We start from the raw sequence: 22,686 nt of genomic DNA on the forward strand, positions 1-22,686 counted from the left end.
AGGAGAAGAAATACTTTGGGTTTCTTTCGATTTCATTTATGGCTTTTAGTTCTTCCCGCGATTCCTGACTCCTAAAGGATTCTTTTAGCTTAAGTTCGATGCTTGCTATTTCTCTGACCAGTGTCTTCCTACGCATTTCAGATATATTGACCTCTTTTAGCCGCTCTGTTATTCTTTTTCGTCGCCTGTAAAGGGAGCGCCTGTCTCTTTCTGTTTTACATCTACTCCTCCTTTTTCTTAGAGGAATAAGCCTTGTGCATACATCGAGTGCCACCGAGTTAATCTGTTCTAGGCATAAGTTGGGGTCTGTGTTGCTTAGTATATCTTCCCAGCTTATATCGGTTAGGACTTGGTTTACTTGGTCCCACTTTATGTTTTTGTTATTGAAGTTGAATTTGGTGAATGCTCCCTCGTGACTAATCTCATTATGTCGGTCTGGGGCTCCGCGCATACATGACTGAACCTCAATTATGTTGTGATCTGAGTATATTGTTTTTGATATGGTGACATTTCTTATCAGATCATCATTGTTAGTGAAGATGAGGTCTAGTGTATTCTCCAGTCTAGTAGGCTCTATTATTTGCTGGTTTAAATTGAATTTTGTGCAGAGATTTAAAAGCTCGCATGAGTGTGAGTTTTCATCAGACCTGCCTCCTGGTGTTATTACTGCAACAATATTATTTGCTATATTCCTCCATTTTAGGTGCCTTAAGTTGAAATCCCCCAGGAGCAAGATGTTGGGTGCAGGAGCTGGAAGGTTTTCCAGACAGTGGTCAATTTTTAACAGCTGTTCCTGGAATTGCTGGGATGTTGCATCTGGAGGCTTGTAGACTACCACAATGACTAGGTTTTGGTTCTCGACCTTTACTGCTAAAACTTCCACTACATCATTTGAGGCATTTAGCAGTTCTGTGCAAACAAGTGACTCTGCAATGTACAGGCCAACCCCCCCCTTTTGCCTGTTCACTCTGTCACATCTGTATAGGTTGTAACCTGGGATCCATATTTCGTTGTCCAAGTGATCCTTTATGTGGGTCTCAGTGAAAGCCGCGAATATTGCCTTTGCCTCTGCAAGCAGTCCACGGATGAAAGGTATTTTGTTGTTTGTTGCTGGCTTTAGATCCTGTATATTTGCAAAGAAGAATGTTATCGGACTGGTGGTATTGTTGGTACTGGGGGGGGATTTTTTTTCCGGCATTAGTATCTGTATCTGTTGGTTTGGAGTGGAGGCCATCGACTGTGGTTCCACTCCAGGAATGACTGGATTTGGTGTACGATTTCTGCCATTTCCTGCCAGTTTTTTTTCCTTCCTGGCACTAAAAAACCTCTCCCTCTTGAGTGGCTGTGGCTACCCAGGTATTCCCATGGCCTGGATGTTTTGTATCTTTTTGTCCCCTTTAGATGGTATGCCTGGCAATTTAAGTTATAGTACAGTCTTTCCTGTACTGAAGAGGTACACAGTTCAGGGTGAAAAAGCTTACAGGAAGGGAGTTTGCATTTTCCTGTTGTCATATGGGCATGGCATTTTCTAGGGTGGTCATAGTTGCACGTCCCATCTGTTTTTCCAGATTTCCCATGCCAGCAGATACCGAGTGATTGCACCTTGAAAATAAGTCACCATGGGCCCCAAGAAATCTTCTAGTGCCAACCCTACAGCAAAAAGCGTGAGAATTACTATGGATATGAAGAAAGAGATCATTGCTAAGTATGAAAGTGGAGTGCGTGTCTCCGAGCTGGCCAGGTTGTACACAAAACCCCAATCAACCATTGCTACTATTGTGGCCAAGAAAACGGCAATCAAGGAAGCTGTTCTTGCCAAAGGTGCAACTATGTTTTTGAAACTGAGATCGCAAGTACTCGAAGATGTTGAGAGACTGTTATTGGTGTGGATAAACGAAAAACAGATAGCAGGAGATAGCATCTCTCAAGCGATCATATGTGAAAAGGCTAGGAAGTTGCATGACGATTTAATGAAAAAATGCCAGCAACTAGTGGTGATGCGAGTGAATTTAAGGCCAGCAAAGGTTGGTTTGAGAGATTTAAAGGGAAGGGAAATAACCCCAGAAAAGGACTTGCCACTCAAGTCCTAATGGAAGGGGATTTCCCTTCTAAACACTAAGACCATCAACACTCTTCCCTCCTCCCATCCCAACAATCATCACCAGATCTTCAATAAAGGTAAGTGTCATGTAACTGTGAATGTCTTCTTCAGTTTGTGTGTATTAAAATTAATATTTCATGTGGTAAAAACAATTTTTTTTTCCATACTTTGGGGTGTCCTACACGGATTAATTTGATTTCCATTATTTCTTATGGGGAAAATTAACTAGACTAACAATAATTTTGACTAACGATGAGCTCTCAGGAACGGATTAATAGCGTTAGTCGAGGGTCCACTGTATATACATTCTCTCCCCCAGTGCCCCGAATATTTTGAAAAACAAAAAAATCTTTGTTTTTTCACTGAAATAAAGAGAAAAATTTTCTAAGTGTTATAGGATTAAAATATAAAAAATAGGGTCAGTACTTACTGAGATATGAGGATGCAAAGTTGGCACTTAATGCTCACCTGATGGCAACATCGAGTCCTGCCGCTTGAGGAAGTGTTGCCGATATACCATTTTTTCCCATTTCTATATTTTATATAATTTCTATGTTCTGATAATGACAATTTATTGTAGTTCTTGGCATTTCATAACCAATTTTTGTTCTGACACTAATATTAGGTATTGAAATTGTACTCAAATTGTCACAAACACATTGACAGGTGGACATTTACACCTGCCTTGGTCATTTGCTATTGTCTAGGAATATACACAAGTATTTATAGGTCCCAGCAATGTTTTGGATACGTGAGAGTATAGAGGAAGAATGAAGGAGGAGGAGGAAGAAGTACATATAACTGTATTTGTGTGTACCTGTGAGACATAAAAACAGATAGAGACAGACAGACAGAGATAGAGACCTTAAACCTGGGGTTAACGTCACTTTCCTCTTAAATGGGGAGTGTTAACATGACATTACATCAGTGAATCCTTGGTGTTTGCCGCACTGTTTGTTTGCTCGAGCTGGCACTCAAATTAACTGGCGCTCCCACAGAATTCATTACAGAATTCATTACCTTTGTAACTTGTGAGCTCATTACCTTTGTACCTAGTTCAGCTATCAAAACTTTGGGGGCCCAGTCCCTGGACCCATTACGTACCTCTGTAATCTGTAAATACCTTTGTAACTTGTCATGATTGTGACCAGACTTACCTGGAGTTCATTACCTTTGTAAATTGTGAGTTCATTACCTTTGTAAATTGTGAGTTCATTACCTCTGTAACTTGCTCAGCTATCAAAACTTTGGAGTCCAGTCCCTGGACCAATTATGTACCTCTGTAATCTTTTGACTACCGCCCACAGGATGGGTATGGGGTGCATAATAAACATATTAAACTAACTAACTCCCACAAGGTACTAAGTGGTCCCAGATTTTTTTAATATGGTGCACACCGAGTGATAAGACCCATTCTATGCTGACCAGGCATCTCAGGCCAATCGTGCCAAATTAGGAGGCAGGAAAATTAAAACGTATATATACGTTTGGGGCACTAGTGGTAAAAATGTATATATACATTTGGACCGTTTAGGGGTTAAATGCTGTATACTGATGGAATTTTTAAAATATATAAAGATATTCATCTACCAACCCTGACATACTTAACTTTATTCATATTTTTTACACACAATTAGAGTGTTATAGTCGTCTTATTTAGTAACAAGAGTTTAAATTACTTAGAATCATTCCATAAAATCAAAGTATCTGATTTGCCTTGGGGTTCATGACAATTTGTGTCAAGTGCACCTATACTTAAGTACATTCTGTAAGTACAATTTCTTGTGTAACTATTTATATACATGTGTAAAAATCAAAGTGATTTATTTCTACTTGGGGTCCATGTAATAGCTTAGTATTAAAAGCATAGCTATTAAATATAGTGAGATCAGTCATAATTATAACCATAAAAAATTAAGAAACAAAGTAACTCGACTGCATAAAAGGGGTTACAATAAAAAGTGGTACAAGAGAAATAAAATAAATCAAGCATTAAATAGAGAAAATCTGATTAATAGGCACATGAACTTGAACTACACAAATCACTTTCCTCCCCTTCTGTCGCTTCTTTAGCACTATGTGAACCTTTTGTAGCTTCCTTCATCAGGAACCTTTCAGTTCTTCCTGAGGTGGTTCATGCTAAGACACCTGGACATGTTCTGGCAATCCGTTCCACCCTTTTATTGCTATATAATAAAAGATGTTTGAGGCCTGACCACCTACTGTAGGTACTACAAAATTGTGTTTACTTTCCCTAGTACCATATTGGCTTATGACCCCTGTAGGTTTAGCGCTTCTTTTTGATTACAATAATAACCATGTTGGTTTTGGTTACTAACCTTGACTAAATTTAAGGCCGATATTCTGGGCAATGCTGGTGAGAAACTTTACAAACGTGATCGAGTTTAAGTTGTGATAGAGAGTTTGATACTTGCCAAAGGCTGAGGGAAGTAAGCTTAGCAGCAGAAGCATAAGAAGTAATGGAGAGGAAGAGTACCGACCACCTACTGTAACTTTGCCAGCTGGTCCTGGGTCGTCTGTTTTGACTCAGGTGTTCTAACATTGTCCATCCCTCACCCACCTTCTTACTCAATATTTTCCTTCGTTTCCTTCTCATATTGATTAAGTGTTGCTCTTAATTAACACACGTCACAATATGGTTTGTGAGAGAAATATTGTCTTAATAAGACTTCGAATATAAACCTAGATGATGTTAATGAAGTAAACTGTCAGGGAAAGCATTCGGACATAACATGTTACACCACATTTGTCAAACTTGTGAAATTATACTTAACAGCTTTATTAATAACATGACAATTATATTTTATTTATAATTTTTCTTGTATCGGAGAAAGGTATAGTGTCTTATTAAACGAATTAGAAGTATTGCATTAAACAAGCCGTTGCCATGGTATCAGAGTTAAAGCTTTATATTTAATTAATCAGAATTTTCATTCCCATCCGCCAGACGTGTTGCGCCAACTTTGTAATACTGTTTTTTGCTCTACCTCTGGTATGATGACCTGCGAATGTAACAATACGCTCAGATGGCACAAATAACTGTAGCTGTTGATGCTTTTCTGTTATTGTTTTTATGTTGTTGTTAGGGTTATTAATAAGGGCATGCTATCCTTGAATTAATAAGTTTATTTAAGTACAGGCACGCATGAGTATAATTATCATATACAGTTTAATATATGTGTAAATTACTTAAGATACCCCAAAAAAGTCAAAGTGACATATTTCCATTGGGGTCTTTGTAATATTTTAATATTTAAAGCCTAGCTGTAAATTACAGTAGTATGACCCTGATGAATTTAGCGCTTAGTTTTGATTCGTGAGTGGTGTTGGGGTGGCCTGGTGCTGGGGTGGCCTGGTGCTGGGGTGGCCTGGTGCTGGGGTACCTGGTGCTGGGGTGGCCTGGTGCTGGGGTGGCCTGGTGCTGGGGTGGCCTGCTGCTGCGGTGGCCTGCTGCTGGGGTGGCCTGGTGCTGGGGTGGCCTGGTGCAGGGGTGGCCTGGTGCTGGGGTGGCCTGGTGCAGCGGTGCTGGGGTGGCCTGGAGCTGGGGTGGCCTGGTGCTGGGGTGGCCTGGTGCTGGGGTGGCCTGGTGCTGGGATGCCTGGTGCTGGGGTGGCCTGGTGCTGGGGTGGCCTGGTGCTGGGGTGCCTGGTGCTGGGGTGGCCTGGTGCTGGGGTGGCCTGGTGCAGCGGTGCTGGGGTGGCCTGTTGCTGGGGTGGCCTGGTGCTGGGGTGGCCTGGTGCTGGGATGGCCTGGTGCAGCGGTCCTGGGGTGGCCTGGTGCAGCGGTGCTGGGGTGGCCTGGTGCAGCGGTGCTGGGGTGGCCTGGTGCAGCGGTGCTGGGGTGGCCTGGTGCTGGGGTGGCCTGGTGCTGGGTTGGCCAGGTGCTGGAGTGGCCTGGTGCTGGGGTGGCCTGGTGCTGGGGTGGCCTGGTGCTGGGGTGGCCTGGTTCTGGGTTGGCCAGGTGCTGGGGTGGGCCAGGTGCTGGGGTGAGCCAGGTGCTGGGGTGAGCCAGGTGCTGGGGTGGCCTGGTGCTGGGGTGGCCTGGTGCTGGGGTGGCCTGGTGCTGGGTTGGTCAGGTGCTGGGGTGGCCTGGTGCTGGGGTGGCCTGGAGCTGAGGTGGCCTGGTGCTGGGGTGGCCTGGTGCTGGGGTGGCCTGGTGCAGCGGTGCTGGGGTGGCCTGGTGCTGGGGTGGCCTGGTGCTGGGGTGGCCTGGTGTTGGGGTGGCCTGGTGCTGGGGTGGCCTGGTGCTGGGGTGGCCTGGTGCTGGGGTGGCCTGGTGCTGGGGTGGCCTGGTGATGGGGTGGCCTGGTGCTGGGGTGGCCTGGTGCTGGGGTGGCCTGGTGCAGCAGTGCTGGGGTGGCCTGGTGATGGGGTGCCTGGTGCTGGGGTAGCCTGGTGTTGGGGTGGCCTGGTGCTGGGGTGACCTGGTGCTGGGGTGGCCTGGTGCTGGGGTGGCCTGGTGCTGGGGTGGCCTGGTGCTGGGGTGGCCTGGTGCTGGGGTGGCCTGGTGATGGGGTGGCCTGGTGCTGGGGTGGCCTGGTGCTGGGGTGGCCTGGTGCTGGGGTGGCCTGGTGATGGGGTGGCCTGGTGCTGGGGTGGCCTGGTGCTGGGGTGGCCTGGTGCAGCGGTGCTGGGGTGGCCTGGTGATGGGGTGCCTGGTGCTGGGGTGGCCTGGTGTTGGGGTGGCCTGGTGCTGGGGTGGCCTGGTGCTGGGGTGGCCTGGTGCTGGGGTGGCCTGGTGCAGCGGTGCTGGGGTGGCCTGGGGCTGGGGTGGCCTGGTGCTGGGGTGGCCTGGTGCTGGGATGGCCTGGTGCAGCGGTGCTGGGGTGGCCTGGTGCTGGGGTGGCCTGGTGCAGCGGTGCTGGGGTGGCCTGGTGCTGGGGTGCCTGGTGCTGGGGTGGCCTGGTGCTGGGGTGGCCTGGTGCAGCGGTGCTGGGGTGGCCTGGTGCTGGGGTGGCCTGGTTCTGGGGTGGCCTGGTTCTGGGGTGGCCTGGTGCTGGGGTGGCCTGGTTCTGGGGTGGCCTGGTGCTGGGGTGGCCTGGTTCTGGGGTGGCCTGGTGCTGGGGTGGCCTGGTGCTGGGGTGGCCTGGTGCTGGGGTGGCCTGGTGTTGGGGTGGCCTGGTGCTGGGGTGGCCTGGTGCTGGGGTGGCCTGGTGCTGGGGTGGCCTGGTGCTGGGGTGGCCTGGGGTGGCCTGGTGCTGGGGTGCCTGGTGCTGGGGTGGCCTGGTGCTGGGGTGGCCTGGTGCAGCGGTGCTGGGGTTGCCTGGTGCTGGGGTGGCCTGGTTCTGGGGTGGCCTGGTTCTGGGGTGGCCTGGTGCTGGGGTGGCCTGGTTCTGGGGTGGCCTGGTGCTGGGGTGGCCTGGTTCTGGGGTGGCCTGGTGCTGGGGTGGCCTGGTTCTGGGGTGGCCTGGTGCTGGGGTGGCCTGGTGCTGGGGTGGCCTGGTGTTGGGGTGGCCTGGTGTTGGGGTGGCCTGGTGCTGGGGTGGCCTGGTGCTGGGGTGGCCTGGTGCTGGATGTGAAGGAGGAACCAACATTCCACACTCACTCGTCAACATCACATTCTATGAGTGGCAGAGCGTCACTTGTAAGTTATTTATCTGTATTACTTATATGAGTTTATCACTTATTTTCCAGTAAAATAATATGACCAACATAGCGATCCGGTTCTTTTAGAGAAATACTACATTATTTTTTTTATTTTTTATCATACAAGCATCGTATCTATACCCCGGCACAAATTGTTATTGGCTCTGCAAATTATTTTGTTATGTAAGCAATGTTAATATCCATCCAAGGGTTGATAGCATCCTCATCTCACACACTGAGGGACCAAGGATCGACTTTGGCATGGGCAAAAACCCACTCGTTTCCTTATACCTGCTGTTCCTGTTCACCTAGCAGTAAGTAGGTAGATGGATGTTAATCGACTGTTGTGGGTTGCATCCTGGGAAATATTAAAAACATCGAATAAAAACAAGACTGACAGCCCCGATGATACAGACATAGGGTGTCCCGTAGCTCGATTGTTAGCGCACTCTGCTCATACACTGAGGTCCATGGTTCGATCCCCGGTACGGCTAGAAACATTAGGACGTGTTTCCTTAAGACACCTATTGTCCATGTTCGCCTATCAGTAAAATAAGTACCTGGGTGATAGTTGACTGGTGTGGGTCGCATCCCGGGATAAAATTGACGTCATAAATTTGCCTAAAATGCTCTGCACAACAAGGGGCTTTCTATATATGTAGTAGTATGGCATTGATGTGAACTAGGCCTTAATACATTGTATTATTATTATTATTATTATTATTATTATTATTATTATTATTATTATTATTATTATTATTATTATTGAGTTATCCTGGGTGACTAACCCTCTCGGTTAATAATTTTAACAAAAACTTATCTTACAGTGAATGTCAACAAAGATAAATTGAATGTAAACAAAGGCGCACTACTCCAAAATCTACTGCTGGTGGAGTAAACACAAATACAAATGTTATATATTTGCGTGTTGCATACCTGAGCATTTCAGGCAGACTAATCCTAATGCTTACACACTACGTAAAACAAGACAGGTTATGGAGTGGTAAATTTTAATTTTTCATTATTTTACATTAATACAAATGAGAGGTGACAAAATTTTTATAATTATTAAGGTTTATTCAAAATTCAAATTAAAAATTCAGTTAATTTGGGTTAGGCCCAGTTTCATTAGGTTAAGTTGCACTTCTTACATTTATGCAACATAAAATAATGTTCCTGACAAAACCTGCTTTATATTTGACATTTTTAAGAAACAAATTATGAAAACTAATTAGTAAATGGTTATAACTGTGAACATAATTTTTAAAGGGGTGGACTGGTAAGCCAGTGGAAGGCCTCGGTCAGATGACCAAAAGCTCCAGTGGAGGGACATATGACTAAAACCAGCATTGGGAAACACTTGTCCTGTTTCTTGACAAACCTTACCTAACCTAACCTAAGGACTGGTTCTCCATAATTACCAATAACACTGAGTTAATTAACACAAACACATCCATAAACACTGAAGTCTTAGTCAGCTGTACTGTAAATACACAGAAGACTAATTTTTTGAGATTCACTTTAAGTGATGCTGGTTAAGGGCTCCTGATGCAAGGAATTGTGCCTCAGTGCATGTGATAACATAAGTTTCTAATAGTTATATATTAATATTAAAGATTTGAAATGAATCGGAAGAGGTACAGTATTTACAAATTCTAACATGGAAACTAATATCCCAACTTATTCAATAAAAATGACAAATTAGAACATACACACCCCAAAACTTATTTAAACCTTCTACTAAGGAACTCCAACTTTGAAAACAAAATAAAGAGACGTATTCATGTTTTCTTGGAGAGAACAATATCATGAAATTCAACACCACATTAAATTTGAAGCCACTCAGAAGTTGCACTATCAAGTTTTCAGCATTGAATAATTGAAGCCAACTGGATGAGGCACTCAGAAATTATCTCATGATAAGCAGTACAGCATTTCACTTTTTCCATTTCTTTTAAAGGAAAAAAAAAAAAAGAGTGAGGCCAAAATCTATCCAGACTTTTCCCTAAGTGAAATTGGCCCGTGTTTAGGGTTTAAGTAAATGTTATTTAAGCTTTGGGTATGTATAGTACATGCAAACTTTTAACAGCATTCAAGAGGGCACAGATGTTATGGGCACATAAAAGGTATATTATGTAGGTTTAACCTAGGATAATCCAGTAGAGCTGTAGAAATCAATTTGATTAATAAAACTGGTACACTAAAACTTACTAACCTAAAATCGAGGTGAAGCTTAGTGTACAATACAGTTTTTATTTCTTTATGTGGTACACATAATGTAGTACACACATGTAATAAAACATTGGTAAAACACAAAAGGAAGCCACTAATTATGCAATGCATGTTACTAAAAATTTGAAACCAGCTAGAAGATGCATTCTCTGGTTATTACACACAATCCAACAAAATTTGCACCAGAGCCTAAATTAAGAAATTCCATCCTGTTCAGACAAGGCATCATCCATTAAAGAATGATGCTGTTCAGAATTGCTTTGTTTTAATCAAGGGGAAAGGGGTAAACATGTATGAATCATGTAATACCTGTGGAATGAGAGGCATTAAAATTCAATCCAAGGAAGAGGGAGGAACAAGAACCCCTCACCAGCATCAAGTATAGTCCATTAATTTAATGCAAACCACACAATGGATCAAAGCTGATTGCTTCTCATTCTCAGGCACTGTATGACTATTGTGAGTGTACAGCCTCTCCTTGCTTAGTGACATACTCATTTACTGATGACTCGGACTTACGATGGGCTCTCTGACCAGTATGCATACCTAAATAACATATATTAGAGCTGATTTCTTCTATTCTGTTTATTACAGTACAGTATACAGTACGCTACTGTATAAACATTTAAAAATATACCAGAAATGTTATAAATGGTGCAAAGGTGACATTAAAACAATATCAAAGATGGTTGACACAAACCCACTACCATTATACGTAATATGCTACTCACTTAGTGATGAATTTGTTTACCGATGTGGTCTTAGGAACAGAACTTTGTTGTTAAGTGATGAGAGGTTATATACAGTATTTATGAATTATAGTTGGTTTCCTTTTCTGGCAATGTTTAGATATTAACATTTTTGCATGAACAAAATTTACAGTACAGTATTGGATATACGTACAGTACTGTAAATAGAAGCTGTTGTGCATGAGGCAATAGACTTTCTACTGTTTCCTTTATTATTTCATGTATTACATCCAACATATTTATTTATATTTAACCCTTTGACTGTTGCGGCCGTATATATACGTCTTACGAGGTACCGTGTTTGACGTATATATACTCATAAATTCTAGCGGCTTCAAATCAAGCAGGAGAAAGCTGGTAGGCCCACATGTGAGAGAATGGGTCTGTGTGGTCAGTGTGCACCATATAAAAAAAATCCTGGAGCACGCAGTGCATAATGAGAAAAAAAAAACTCCGACCATTTTTTTTTAATTAAAATGCCGAATTTGTGGTCTATTTTCGTATAGTATTTATGGTTGTATTCTCATTTTCTTGGTCTCATTTGATAGAATGGGAAACATATTATAGAGATAGAGGTGATTTTGATTGATATTACTATAAAAAAAACCTGGAAATGGAGCTCAAAGTAGGGAAAATGTTTGATTTTTGCCAATGTTCAAAAGTAAACAAATGATGTCATTGTCCAATAAATGTCCAACTAGCCATTCTAATATGCAGTCATGAATGGGTTGATGTTATTTATACAATTATTACAGTATTGCAGTAGTCTGCATAATAGTAAGTCTTCTATTTTTTGTTTGAATAAAAATTCAAAATAGAAAGCAAGAGTAATATCAGAGGGGCCTGGAGACATGACTGATGAACAAAGAAAATGTTATTTTAGAGCCAGGAATGTCTGCATTGTTCATTCTGGACCTTATTTTGAAATTGTCATATTTTTTAATTTTCGTGAAATTGGCCAAATTGCAAATTTCTGACCATGTTATTAGGTAGTTGAAATCGGTAAATGGGCAGTTTCTTGTACTCAATCGATAGAAAAAATGGAGTTCTAAAGAAATAGCTATGAGTTTGGTCGACTGGAACAATGGAATCAGCTGAAAATAGGGCTCAAAATGGGCGAAATCGCCGATTTGTAAACATCGCCGAGGTCGCTAACTTCGCGAGAGCATAACTCCGTCAGTTTTCCATCAAATTTCGTTTTTTTGGTGTCATTACAATCGGGAAAAGATTTTCTATCATTTCATAAGAAAAAATAATTTTTTTTTTTTTAAATTGTGCGACACCAGGAGACACCTCAGGATTGGGGGTTGCGACAGTCAAAGGGTTAATGCAACTGTATTTTAATTCAAGTGTTTCTGTTGCATAACCTCATAATTATTAAAATAACTAATGCATATCTTTCTTATTTGCTCATTTATATCTAGTTTGTAAGAAGAAGAGTTTTAAGATATGCCATTGTTGCTTTTATACAAGTTTTGCATGTTTGTCACAGAATATAAAGCAAAAGGCAACATTCTTTAGCTTGAATATTTTTATGGTACAATTCTTTAGTATGCTGTGAGTAGAATTATAAAAAATGGCATTTCAGGTATCCAGTGTTGGTGCCATCGCTAGTTTAACGAGGGCCTCAAGACTCTGCCCAGCCTAGGTAATAATCTGAATTTATGCCATTTCACTCTCACAGCTTAAAACACCAGCTCACTGGACCATTAAATGCCTGCTAAAATAAACAGATATGCATTATACCAAACAAGCTGAACAGCAACCAAAAATGATTTTAGAGGTTTAGCAAAGTAGGAGCTTGTCATAAAAATAACACTTTAAGTATGTACTGTATTGGAATTAAATCAAGATAGACAGGAAAATATAATCAGTGAGCCAAATTGATTAGCTATTACTCAGTAAGATTTAAAAGGGCTGTGCTTGGGGAGAAGATGGAAAGGGAAGAAATCATTTTGAATGACTTGCTATTCTTTTCACAGGGTATTTACCTAACTTGGCACATCTTTTTAAGCACAAATAACAGGGGCACTTTTCTTTTCATCTAAACTTTGTGACTTAAGGGTAATTAATGACTTGGAATGAATTATGCATATGGTTCATGGAATGTGATTAATTGACTTTGAATTACAATGCTCTCTTTGTGATGACAATTTCTCTAATAAGTTATCACATACACATATATGCACAAAAACTGCACAGTGTGTAGTTAGTTTATTTTTTGTAACTTTTTTTTTGTTTTGATATTTTATAATTGGCTACACAAATTTAAAATCTTTAAAGATATGCAGTACAGTGACATCTCAGTGTACTGTATTAATAGTGGAGAGGGTGGTGTCTGCTTTAATGAAAATCCATTGTGTGAAAGTGATTGCTGTAGATGTAGTTCACTGCATCTTTGGACTACCAGACATTGATAAATGCCTAGTGCAAAAAACTTAGTGGTGCATTGATGGCACTACCAGACATATCAGTAATGAACTACAGTTATAATACAGTACAGTACCAGAAAATAAGAGTTAAAGGTATAGTAGAGTAGAATACAGTAATTTTTCTTACCATTTCTGGTAAGAAAAATTGCAGTTAGGTTCCTGTGTTGTCTAGTGGTGACTCAGAATAGCTTTTATTCTGAATCAGGGAATCTGTAAAGCTCCAGCAGTAACATGTAAGATGGTGTGGGAGATGTTGATGGTGCAGACTCTCTGTCAGACTCCACCTTCTTTATTAATTCAACTTTCTACTTTACACTCAAATTCACTTGCTGCTTCTTGGCACCATCACTTTCTTTAGAGGCCATTGTAAATAACACTGTACAGGGTACTTTAATAATTAAAAGTAGCAATAAAAACTTTACATGTATATCTAGGGAAATTTAGAGACCAGATGATAGAATGTGAGCATTTGCAGACAACAAACTGGCAGGGGCTGATTCACTAGCCCCATTTGCTGAGGAACAATGAAAACAGATAGGTCCTGGACATAGCCTGAACCAGACAAACTTGTAATGAAGTGGGCTTGGTCCAGATAACTGTACGATGCCATGGATTTAGTCCTCTACATTGATAATTCTTCTGGACAGCCTCCCCTTTTTTGTGCAGCACACTCGCTGAGCCATTATCCTGCCAAATTTAGTCTGTTTTATCCAAAATTTGTTCCATTTGGGTCCATCATACCAAAGTCTTACAGTACTGTCTTTAGATATTTGCTGATGTATAATTTTACTGTGCACATTGAATAGTGTATGACTGACACTGTAGGATTGTCCTTTATCATTCTAACTAATGATGTATATTTTTGCAGGCAGAATCATTAGCAAGTTGGGAATATGATGAAGTAACTGACATTTCAGAGGAAAGTCAGCCACTTCAGCAGGCTTCATACCATAGTCTTGTACAGGGTGAGAGAGCAATCTCCACTCATCATCTGAAAGTTTCTGTGAGTCATTCTTAAGTGCAGTATCAAACTGTATTCTGTAATTATCCCGAACATACAAATTTGCCTCTCAGTTTTTTTAAGTTACACTATTCAGCCTCTAAAAGCAATTTTTCTATATACAGTGGACCCCCGCCTTACGATGGCATCGCGTTACGTTAAATCCGCCATACGGTACATTTGAACGCAAAAATTTTGCCTCGCCTCACACAATTCGTCTGGGATGTGTGTGTGTGTGTGTGTGTGTGTGTGTTGCCTGTCTTTGTGTGTGTGTGTGTGTGTGTTACCTGTCCAAGTGTATGTGGTACCTGTTCATGTGCATGTGTGTGTCACCTCTCCATGTGTGTGTGTTACCTGTTCATGTGTGTGTGTTACCTGTTCATGTGTGTGTGTGTGTGTGTCACCTGTCCATGTGTGTGTGTGTTACCTGTTCATGTGTGTGTGTGTTACCTGTTCATGTGTGTGTGTGTTGCCTGTCTATGTGTGTGCGAGTATGTGTTATCTGTCCGTGTGTGTGTGTGTGTGTGTGTGTGCTCACCTATTTGTACTCACCTATTTGTGGTTGCAGGGGTCGAGTCACAGCTCCTGGCCCCGCCTCTTCGCTGATTGCTACTAGGTCCTCTCTCTCCCTGCCCCATGAGCTCTATCATACCTTGCCTTAAAACTATGTATGGTTCCTGCCTCCACCACATCACTTTCTAGGCTATTCCATGGCCTGACTACTCTATGACTGAAGAAATACTTCCTAACATCCCTTTGATTCATCTGAGTCTTCAACTTCCAATTGTGACCTCTTGTGTCTGTGTCCCATCTCTGGAACATCCCGTCTTTGTCCACCTCGTCTATTCCGCGCAGTATTTTATATGTCGTTATCATGTCTCCCCTGACCCTCCTGTCCTCCAGTGTCGTCAGGCCGATTTCCCTCAACCTTTCTTCATAGGACAATCCCCGTAGCTCTGGGACTAGTCTTGTTGCACACCTTTGCACTTTCTCTAATTTCTTGACGTGCTTGACTAGGTGTGGATTCCAAACTGGTGCTGCATACTCCAGTATGGGCCTGACGTAGATGGTATACAGAGTCTTAAACGAATCCTTACTGAGGTATCGGAACGCTATCCGTAGGTTTGCCAGGCGCCCGTATGCTGCAGCAGTTATCTGATTGATGTGCGCCTCAGGAGATATGCTCGGTGTTATACTCATCCCCAGATCTTTTTCCTTGAGTGAGGTTTGCAGTCTTTGGCCATCTAAACTATATTGTGTCTGCGGTCTTCTTTGCCCTTCCCCAATCTTCATGACTTTGCATTTGGCAGGGTTAAATTCAAGGAGCCAGTTGCTGGACCAGGCTTGTAGCCTGTCCAGGTCTCTTTGTGTGTGTGTGTGTGTGTGTGTGTGTGTGTGTGTGTGTGTGTGTGTGTGTGTGTGTGTGTGTGTGTGTGTGTGTGTGTGTTTTGCCTATGCCAGTTGTGGAATCCATTGTGCCTACTTCAAAGATTAAGGAAATGTGTGCAAAGTGGGTTGAACTGCAAACCTTTATGGATGAAAATCACCCTAACACAGCTATTGCAAGCCGTGCTGGTGACTATTACAATGACAATGTTGTGGCCCATTTTAGGCAAATCTTAAAGGAACGGGAGGTACAGAGCTCTATGGACAGATTTGTTGTGCGACAGAGGTCCAGTGACTCAAGCTGGTCCTAGTGGCATTAAAAGAAGAAGGGAAGTAACCCCGGAAAAGGACTTGATACCTCAAGTCCTAATGGAAGGGGATTTCCCTTTTAAACAATAACAACTTCCACACTCTCCCCTCCTCCCATCCCATCAATCATCACCAGATCTTCAATAAAGGTAAGTGTCATGTATTCTGTTCTTAGTAGAGTATTAATTGCACATGTCTTCTTATGTTTGTGTGTATTAAAATTAATATTTCATGTGGTAAAATTTTTTTTTTCAGACTTTTGGGTGTCTTGCACAGATTAATTTGATTTCCATTATTTCTTATGGGGAAAATTAATTTGCCTTACGATAATTTCGGCTCACGATGAGCTCTCAGGAACGGATTAATATCGTAAGGCGGGTGTCCACTGCACTATTTATGCATAACAGGAAAGCTCAAGGCTCAGGTATATTTTGTTATTAATTAGAAAATTAACTTTGTACATTTTTACAAGTGTAGTGTCCTTAATAGTTTTGTTTCTGTACCCCGACTCGTGTACCTACACTTGCTGTACTCATATTTGAATACATTGACATACAAATTAATGTCTTCTATTTTATTTGCATCACTGATCAAATCAGCCCTTGTTTATTCTCATATGTAAAAATGATGATAATACTGTAGTAAAATGACCTGCTTCAAATAGAGGATATGAAACAACCTGTGAAAATAATAGGCATGTTGGTACAATATTTAACCTTATGAGCATTCCTCAAAATAATAATTCTCTGTATATAATCTCTTGTTTGCTAGGATACTACTGTTTCAACAGTGTTAAATTTTTTTCATTTTTTTTTTACCTTATTCACTTGTCAGTGTTAAATTGATTATATTTAGATTTTTAACCATATTACTTATTCATAGCATCAAGAATTTTTTCCATTTCTCACTTTATATTGTAGTCATGCCTGTGAAGTGGCCATAACATTATGGTGAAGAGTATTGCAAGTCATGTACTACAATGATGTAATTCTATTTTTAAAGTGTCAGTTCACTTATAATTCTGTTTCTCATTGACTCCTACACCTGACATAAACTCTTGACAAAATTAACTTTTATTACATGATAAAATGACCAGTGCTTTCAAAAAACAATTTGGAAGTTTAAAGTAGTATCTGCCTGGTACATCTTTTAACAAAATGTTGGGCCCAGTCCCTGGACCCATTATTTCTTCTACAACTTCTGGTTTCTTAGTCCATATTTTTTACCATCTATTCAGCTACATTACTTATTTGCATTTTTGCCATACTCTTGATTTTTGTGGCACTTCACACTCAGGAATGGCAAGTATTTGCTGTCAACCTTCATTTACACAATATTTCTCTGTGCAAAGCTTTCATGCTTTTTTTTTTTTCTGCTGCTGCTGCTGCTGCTGCTAGGAACAAATCTCTGGGAGAGGATCAACTTTTGTGGAACATTCATCAAAAGAGATATTATCACACTCAAGTAACACTTCTCTTCCACAAAAGAAGGTAATCATGACAACACAAGAAAATAATGAACGTAACTTGGAACTGGATGGAACAGTAAGTTCAAAGAGTTAAAGTAGTTTTTTAATTCATGATTTCATTGTAGGTCTTTTCTTAGCTTGAAACAGTTTTGTTGTATAAAGAATCCAGCATTAATTCATTGTTCACTGGAAGCTTTTATATTTAAAATTTAATGCTTGTTTTGTAAAATGTATTATTAATTATTTTTCACATGAAAACTGTTCAGTCATTGTGTGTTTTGTGTTTTCCACATTGTGAAAAGTAAGTTGATTCATAATATTAAAATTTATTCACCAGTATTGCATATCCTATATATTTAGTAGGATGGCAGACAGTAACTACCCAGGGAGGTCTTTTCTTTGTATCATAAACATGAAAGATGGCAAGTAGAGCTTACAAACTTCTGCTTACACTCAATATACACTTTATATATTTTCCTTTTTTTTTAAATAGTTTCTATTTTTGATACCATAGTTCTTATTCTTATAGTGTTTCTTTTCCAATTTAGAGCCAATGAGAGCCACCCATTCTTCCTTTCAGATAAGAGAGAGAGTGATCAAAAAGATATGTAAATTGGATAGATGGAAGATGGCATAGGAAATGTTCCAGGAAGGGTTGGAAGGAGTGATAAAGGTCAGAAGATAGAAGCTTGAAGGTCTAGTAGTCATTTGTGAGCTGGTTAGATCAGAGAGGAGACATGGGACTTTTAGGATTTTATGTGCTGTTGGAGGATGAGCAAAGCAACATTTATGAAGGGATTCAGGGAAACCAGTTAGCTGGACTTGAATTCTACAGGTGGGAAGTACAGTATTTGTACTTTGGAGGATGAGTAGGGATGTTGTAGTTTGTTAGGTTATTTGACCTGTGATGTCTGTGCACTTCTGAAATGACAGCTTAAACAAACAAAATAAACAACTTTATTTCTATATAGTGCAGTATACAATTGACATACTATTAAATGGCATATAAAAACTATAGAAAGTTCCTTGTTATGCAGAGTATTTTGGGCAACCTTAAAATTAAATTATAATTACCGAGTGATTATACAATTAGGTCAGTTTACTAGAATACGTTGGTTTTCGAAATTTGACATTTTATGTACTATAACAATTTAGTTTATGATTTATGATATTTTTAGATCATGTGTAACATTTTGGTATAATGTTTATATTGGTGAATACTGAATACTGATGTAGGACATATCAAATAAAAAGACACAATGTGTGCATGTAGGAGACTGTGGGTCTAGTCATTGGTCTAAGTCAGACCAAAATGTCATCATAAGTTTCAGTCTCTTAAGCGCTGGTTATTTGTGTATAAAACATATCATTGGTTTATGCATATGTTGAAACAGATTGATGATTGAACATCAGTGTAAATACTAATATGAGTTGGATCAACAAGATTGCTATTGATACATCAGACTTTAACATAATTTATCTAAGAAGGATTTTAATCAGAATTAAGAGCTACATTTTTGAAGTAGACGGCTGAAGGGGAACTGTTTTGCATCTTCTTGAAGGGAGTTCCAAATTTTAGGGCTCTTTATTTACATGGAGTTCTTGTATAGATTAAGTTGAACATGTGGTAAATCAATGAGACACCTAAGAATGAGTGATGGTGATTGTGTTTTGTTCTTTTGGTCACCCTGCCTAGGTGGGAAACAGCCAGTAGTTAATAAACAAGCTTATCAACTTTTTTGTTTTTGTTTTACATCTCAGTGAATGATGTTTTAAAGATTTTCTTACCAAGTTCAGATGTTGGCTTCATCATTATGGTTTGTGCCATCTCAGTTGAGACTTTGCAAAAGCCTTCGACAAGTGTGACCATGGCGTAATAGCGCACAAAATGCGCGCTAAAGGAATAACAGGAAAAGTCGGTCGATGGATCTATAATTTCCTCACTAACAGAACACAGAGAGTAGTCGTCAACAGAGTAAAGTCCGAGGCAGCTACGGTGAAAAGCTCTGTTCCACAAGGCACAATACTAGCTCCCATCTTGTTCCTCATCCTCATATCCGACATAGACAAGGATGTCAGCCACAGCACCGTGTCTTCCTTTGCAGATGACACCCGAATCTGCATAACAGTGTCTTCCATTGCAGACACTGCAAGGCTCCAGGCGGACATCAACCAAATCTTTCAGTGGGCTGCAGAAAACAATATGAAGTTCAACGATGAGAAATTTCAATTACTCAGATATGGTAAACATGAGGAAATTAAATCTTCATCAGAGTACAAAACAAATTCTGGCCACAAAATAGAGCGAAACACCAACGTCAAAGACCTGGGAGTGATTATGTCGGAGGATCTCACCTTCAAGGACCATAACATTGTATCAATCGCATCTGCTAGAAAAATGACAGGATGGATAATGAGAACCTTCAAAACTAGGGAGGCCAAGCCCATGATGACACTCTTCAGGTCACTTGTTCTATCTAGGCTGGAATATTGCTGCACTCTAACAGCACCTTTCAAGGCAGGTGAAATTGCCGACCTAGAAAATGTACAGAGAACTTTCACGGCGCGCATAACGGAGATAAAACACCTCAATTACTGGGAGCGCTTGAGGTTTCTAAACCTGTATTCCCTGGAACGCAGGAGGGAGAGATACATGATTATATACACCTGGAAAATCCTAGAGGGACTAGTACCGAACTTGCACACGAAAATCACTCACTACGAAAGCAAAAGACTTGGCAGACGATGCACCATCCCCCCAATGAAAAGCAGGGGTGTCACTAGCACGTTAAGAGACCATACAATAAGTGTCAGGGGCCCGAGACTGTTCAACTGCCTCCCAGCACACATAAGGGGGATTACCAACAGACCCCTGGCAGTCTTCAAGCTGGCACTGGACAAGCACCTAAAGTCAGTTCCTGATCAGCCGGGCTGTGGCTCGTACGTTGGTTTGCGTGCAGCCAGCAGCAACAGCCTGGTTGATCAGGCGCTGATCCACCAGGAGGCCTGGTCACAGACCGGGCCGCGGGGGCGTTGACCCCCGAAACTCTCTCCAGGTAAACTCCAGGTACAGTATGCCATTACACTATATTTGAAATCCTGCTTAAATTCTTTTTCTTGCATTTTCTGAATCAGGTTTTCTTCTCATGATTGTATGATGAACACAAATGATTACATTGACCACTCCATAGCAAGTGCTGTTTTTTTTTTTACTAGTACCTAATGCAATGAGGACAAAGGTTAATATGTAATTTTTGTGCCTTTGTATATTTTTAGCTGTTAATTTACACAGCATTATGTGTAATACTGATGAGAGTCTTATACTGTGTTCATGGTTCAAGGAAAAAACAGGCTATAGAAGGTAAATTTGTTGTTGTCTTATGCTAATCATAACTTTAATTAAATACTAATTCTCCTAAGACTGTTTTGACACAATATGCCATATTATGATCACAGGTTGAGAGCATTCATTCAGCCTTTCATGAGGGTCCCTTGGAGCCCCCTTCAGCTAGTGTTGATGAGAATGGTGGTAGTAGTAATGATGTGAGGAGAGAGGAAGGGGAGGGTGAAACTATGGATGGCTCAATAGAAAATGCTGATGAGTTTCCTCCAGGACCCTCCCATGCTCCCCCTCCCCCTCATCTTGCTCCCACCTCCCCTCTTCAAGATCATCCCCGCTACCATAGGGGGGCATCTCAAGTTGATGAAATTGATGACGACGGCATGGGTGAATTGGCCGTAAGATATTTCTGTCCGGTCACAGCAGCTGACTGTAATTTTGAGCTTATGCTTTTTGCACCTCAATGCTGTGTGGAACTTGGTTTTTTCCTTTTTTGAAATGTCTACTATCACTGCAGTAGAACTAAGCTAGGTCACTGCTAGGATATTTAGAAAAACCTGAAATGTAGTGAAAACCAGTAAGTTTTATATTTTATTAAAAACTTCTTTAAAGACAGAAGGTATTCTTGGTAATTAGATAACACAAACAGAGACATTGTATAAACTCAAGGCACTGAAATTTCTGTTATTGTCCCATCACTGTGTGATTGTAGGGTGCATTCTGGTGAACATTATGCTCTATTATTGCTCTAATAAAATAAACACATCTTAAAGTTACTGTTTGAGAGACTAATTATCACATACTGATGATTATATTGTTATGGATGACGAAGGGAGTTAATTAACCTATGATCAGTTTATTCAAGCTATATAGTTATTCTTTGTGGATTTTTTATCCTAATGCTTGAAATCTCTTGATCCAAGGAATTGGAGGTACCCTTACTTGGATCAAAACTGTTATCTTCCCATTCCCTAGCTACTGTATAACTGCCTACAAATTTAGCACTTCCCCTTAATAATAATGTTATGCAGTATTGTATTGTGGTGACCATCAGAATACAGTATTGTATCACTGAGTTACTGCACTGAAATCTTCATATCTTTGGCACTACAGTGGTGTCATGTACTGCATGTGAAAGAATTTATATTTTGCTGCTGATTTACAACTGGAACAAATTATTTTATGCGGTCTAACTAAAGTTTCTAGATCCCAACTGTTACTCGCAATGTTTTGCAATGTCTATACTATATTGTTGTATTAATAAGCATTAAGGTACTTAATTAGAAATGGCTTAAGAGCATTAATTAGTAGTTTAATTTACTTTACAATTATTACTAAACTAAACCCAACACTGCACTGTTTAGTTTTTAGATAGTGGATAGCCTATTTTTGTAATACTGTGATACAGTACTATCTTTAACATATATTTTGAAAGGTACAGTATGGTTATGGTGGAACCTTATACAGTGGAACTTCTGATCATGACCTTAATTCGTTCCAAATCTCTGGTCGCGACCCAATTTGGTTGTGACCCGAACCTAATTTCCCCATTGGATTGTATGTAAATGCAATTAATCCGTTCCAGACCCCTACGAACTGTATGTAAATATTGGAATCTTTCTTCCGTAAGCCATGCGTGTTGTAAAAGTTAACCAAAATGCTGGGAATAATGGGCTAGTAACCCCTTTTCCTGTATAGCCTACTAAAAAGAAAACGGTCAAAGTGGGATGTTTGAATGTGCGTGGATGTTGTGAGAATGATAAAGAGATGTTTGTGGATGTTATGAAGAAGAAGCTGGATGTCCTGGCTTTAAGTGAAACAAAGCTGAAGAGAGTGGGAGAGTTTCAGTGGGGAGAAGTAAATGGGATTAGGTCAGGGGTTTCAAATAGTTAGAGCTAAAGAAGGAGGAGCAATAATGCTGAAGGATAAGTTATGGCAGGAAAAGAGGGAATATAAATGTATAAACTCAAGGATTATGTGGAGTAAAATAAGGGTTGGATGTGAAAAGTGGGTTATAGTAAGCATTTTTGCACCTGGAGAAGAGAAAAGTGTAGATGAGAGAG

At 40.9% G+C, this 22,686-nt stretch overlaps 2 protein-coding genes across 17 annotated transcripts in view; one reads left to right on the forward strand and one right to left on the reverse strand.

Moving 5' to 3' along the window:
* The window catches only part of LOC128695820 (serine/threonine-protein kinase RIO3), a 40,137-nt gene extending 35,459 nt beyond the window's left edge, over positions 1–4,678 (reverse strand). For 3 of the 7 annotated variants that reach the window (XM_070092999.1, XM_070092998.1, XM_053786690.2), the window contains exon 1: positions 4,537–4,645. The gene's annotated coding sequence lies outside the window, so the exon portion shown is untranslated. Of the gene's footprint in view, positions 1–4,440 lie in introns of all 7 variants that reach the window. The other 4 variants (XM_053786692.2, XM_053786689.2, XM_053786693.2 and 1 more) reach the window with 4 other exon arrangements.
* The window catches only part of IFT46 (intraflagellar transport 46), a 290,653-nt gene that overhangs the window by 234,154 nt on the left and 33,813 nt on the right, over positions 1–22,686 (forward strand). For 2 of the 10 annotated variants that reach the window (XM_070093004.1, XM_070093008.1), the window contains exons 1-4: positions 7,460–7,705; positions 13,989–14,123; positions 17,213–17,359; positions 20,740–21,021. In XM_070093004.1, the coding sequence (XP_069949105.1) occupies positions 7,685–7,705; positions 13,989–14,123; positions 17,213–17,359; positions 20,740–21,021 (585 nt within the window). In that variant the 5' untranslated portion in view covers positions 7,460–7,684. Of the gene's footprint in view, positions 1–7,459; positions 7,706–7,875; positions 8,022–8,162; positions 8,193–8,593; positions 8,711–12,276; positions 12,337–13,988; positions 14,124–17,212; positions 17,360–20,739; positions 21,022–22,686 lie in introns of those variants that run through there. The other 8 variants (XM_070093009.1, XM_070093007.1, XM_070093011.1 and 5 more) reach the window with 8 other exon arrangements.

Source organism: Cherax quadricarinatus, chromosome 41 (assembly GCF_038502225.1).
Source record: "Cherax quadricarinatus isolate ZL_2023a chromosome 41, ASM3850222v1, whole genome shotgun sequence".
NCBI classification, from domain to species: Eukaryota; Metazoa; Arthropoda; class Malacostraca; order Decapoda; family Parastacidae; genus Cherax; species Cherax quadricarinatus.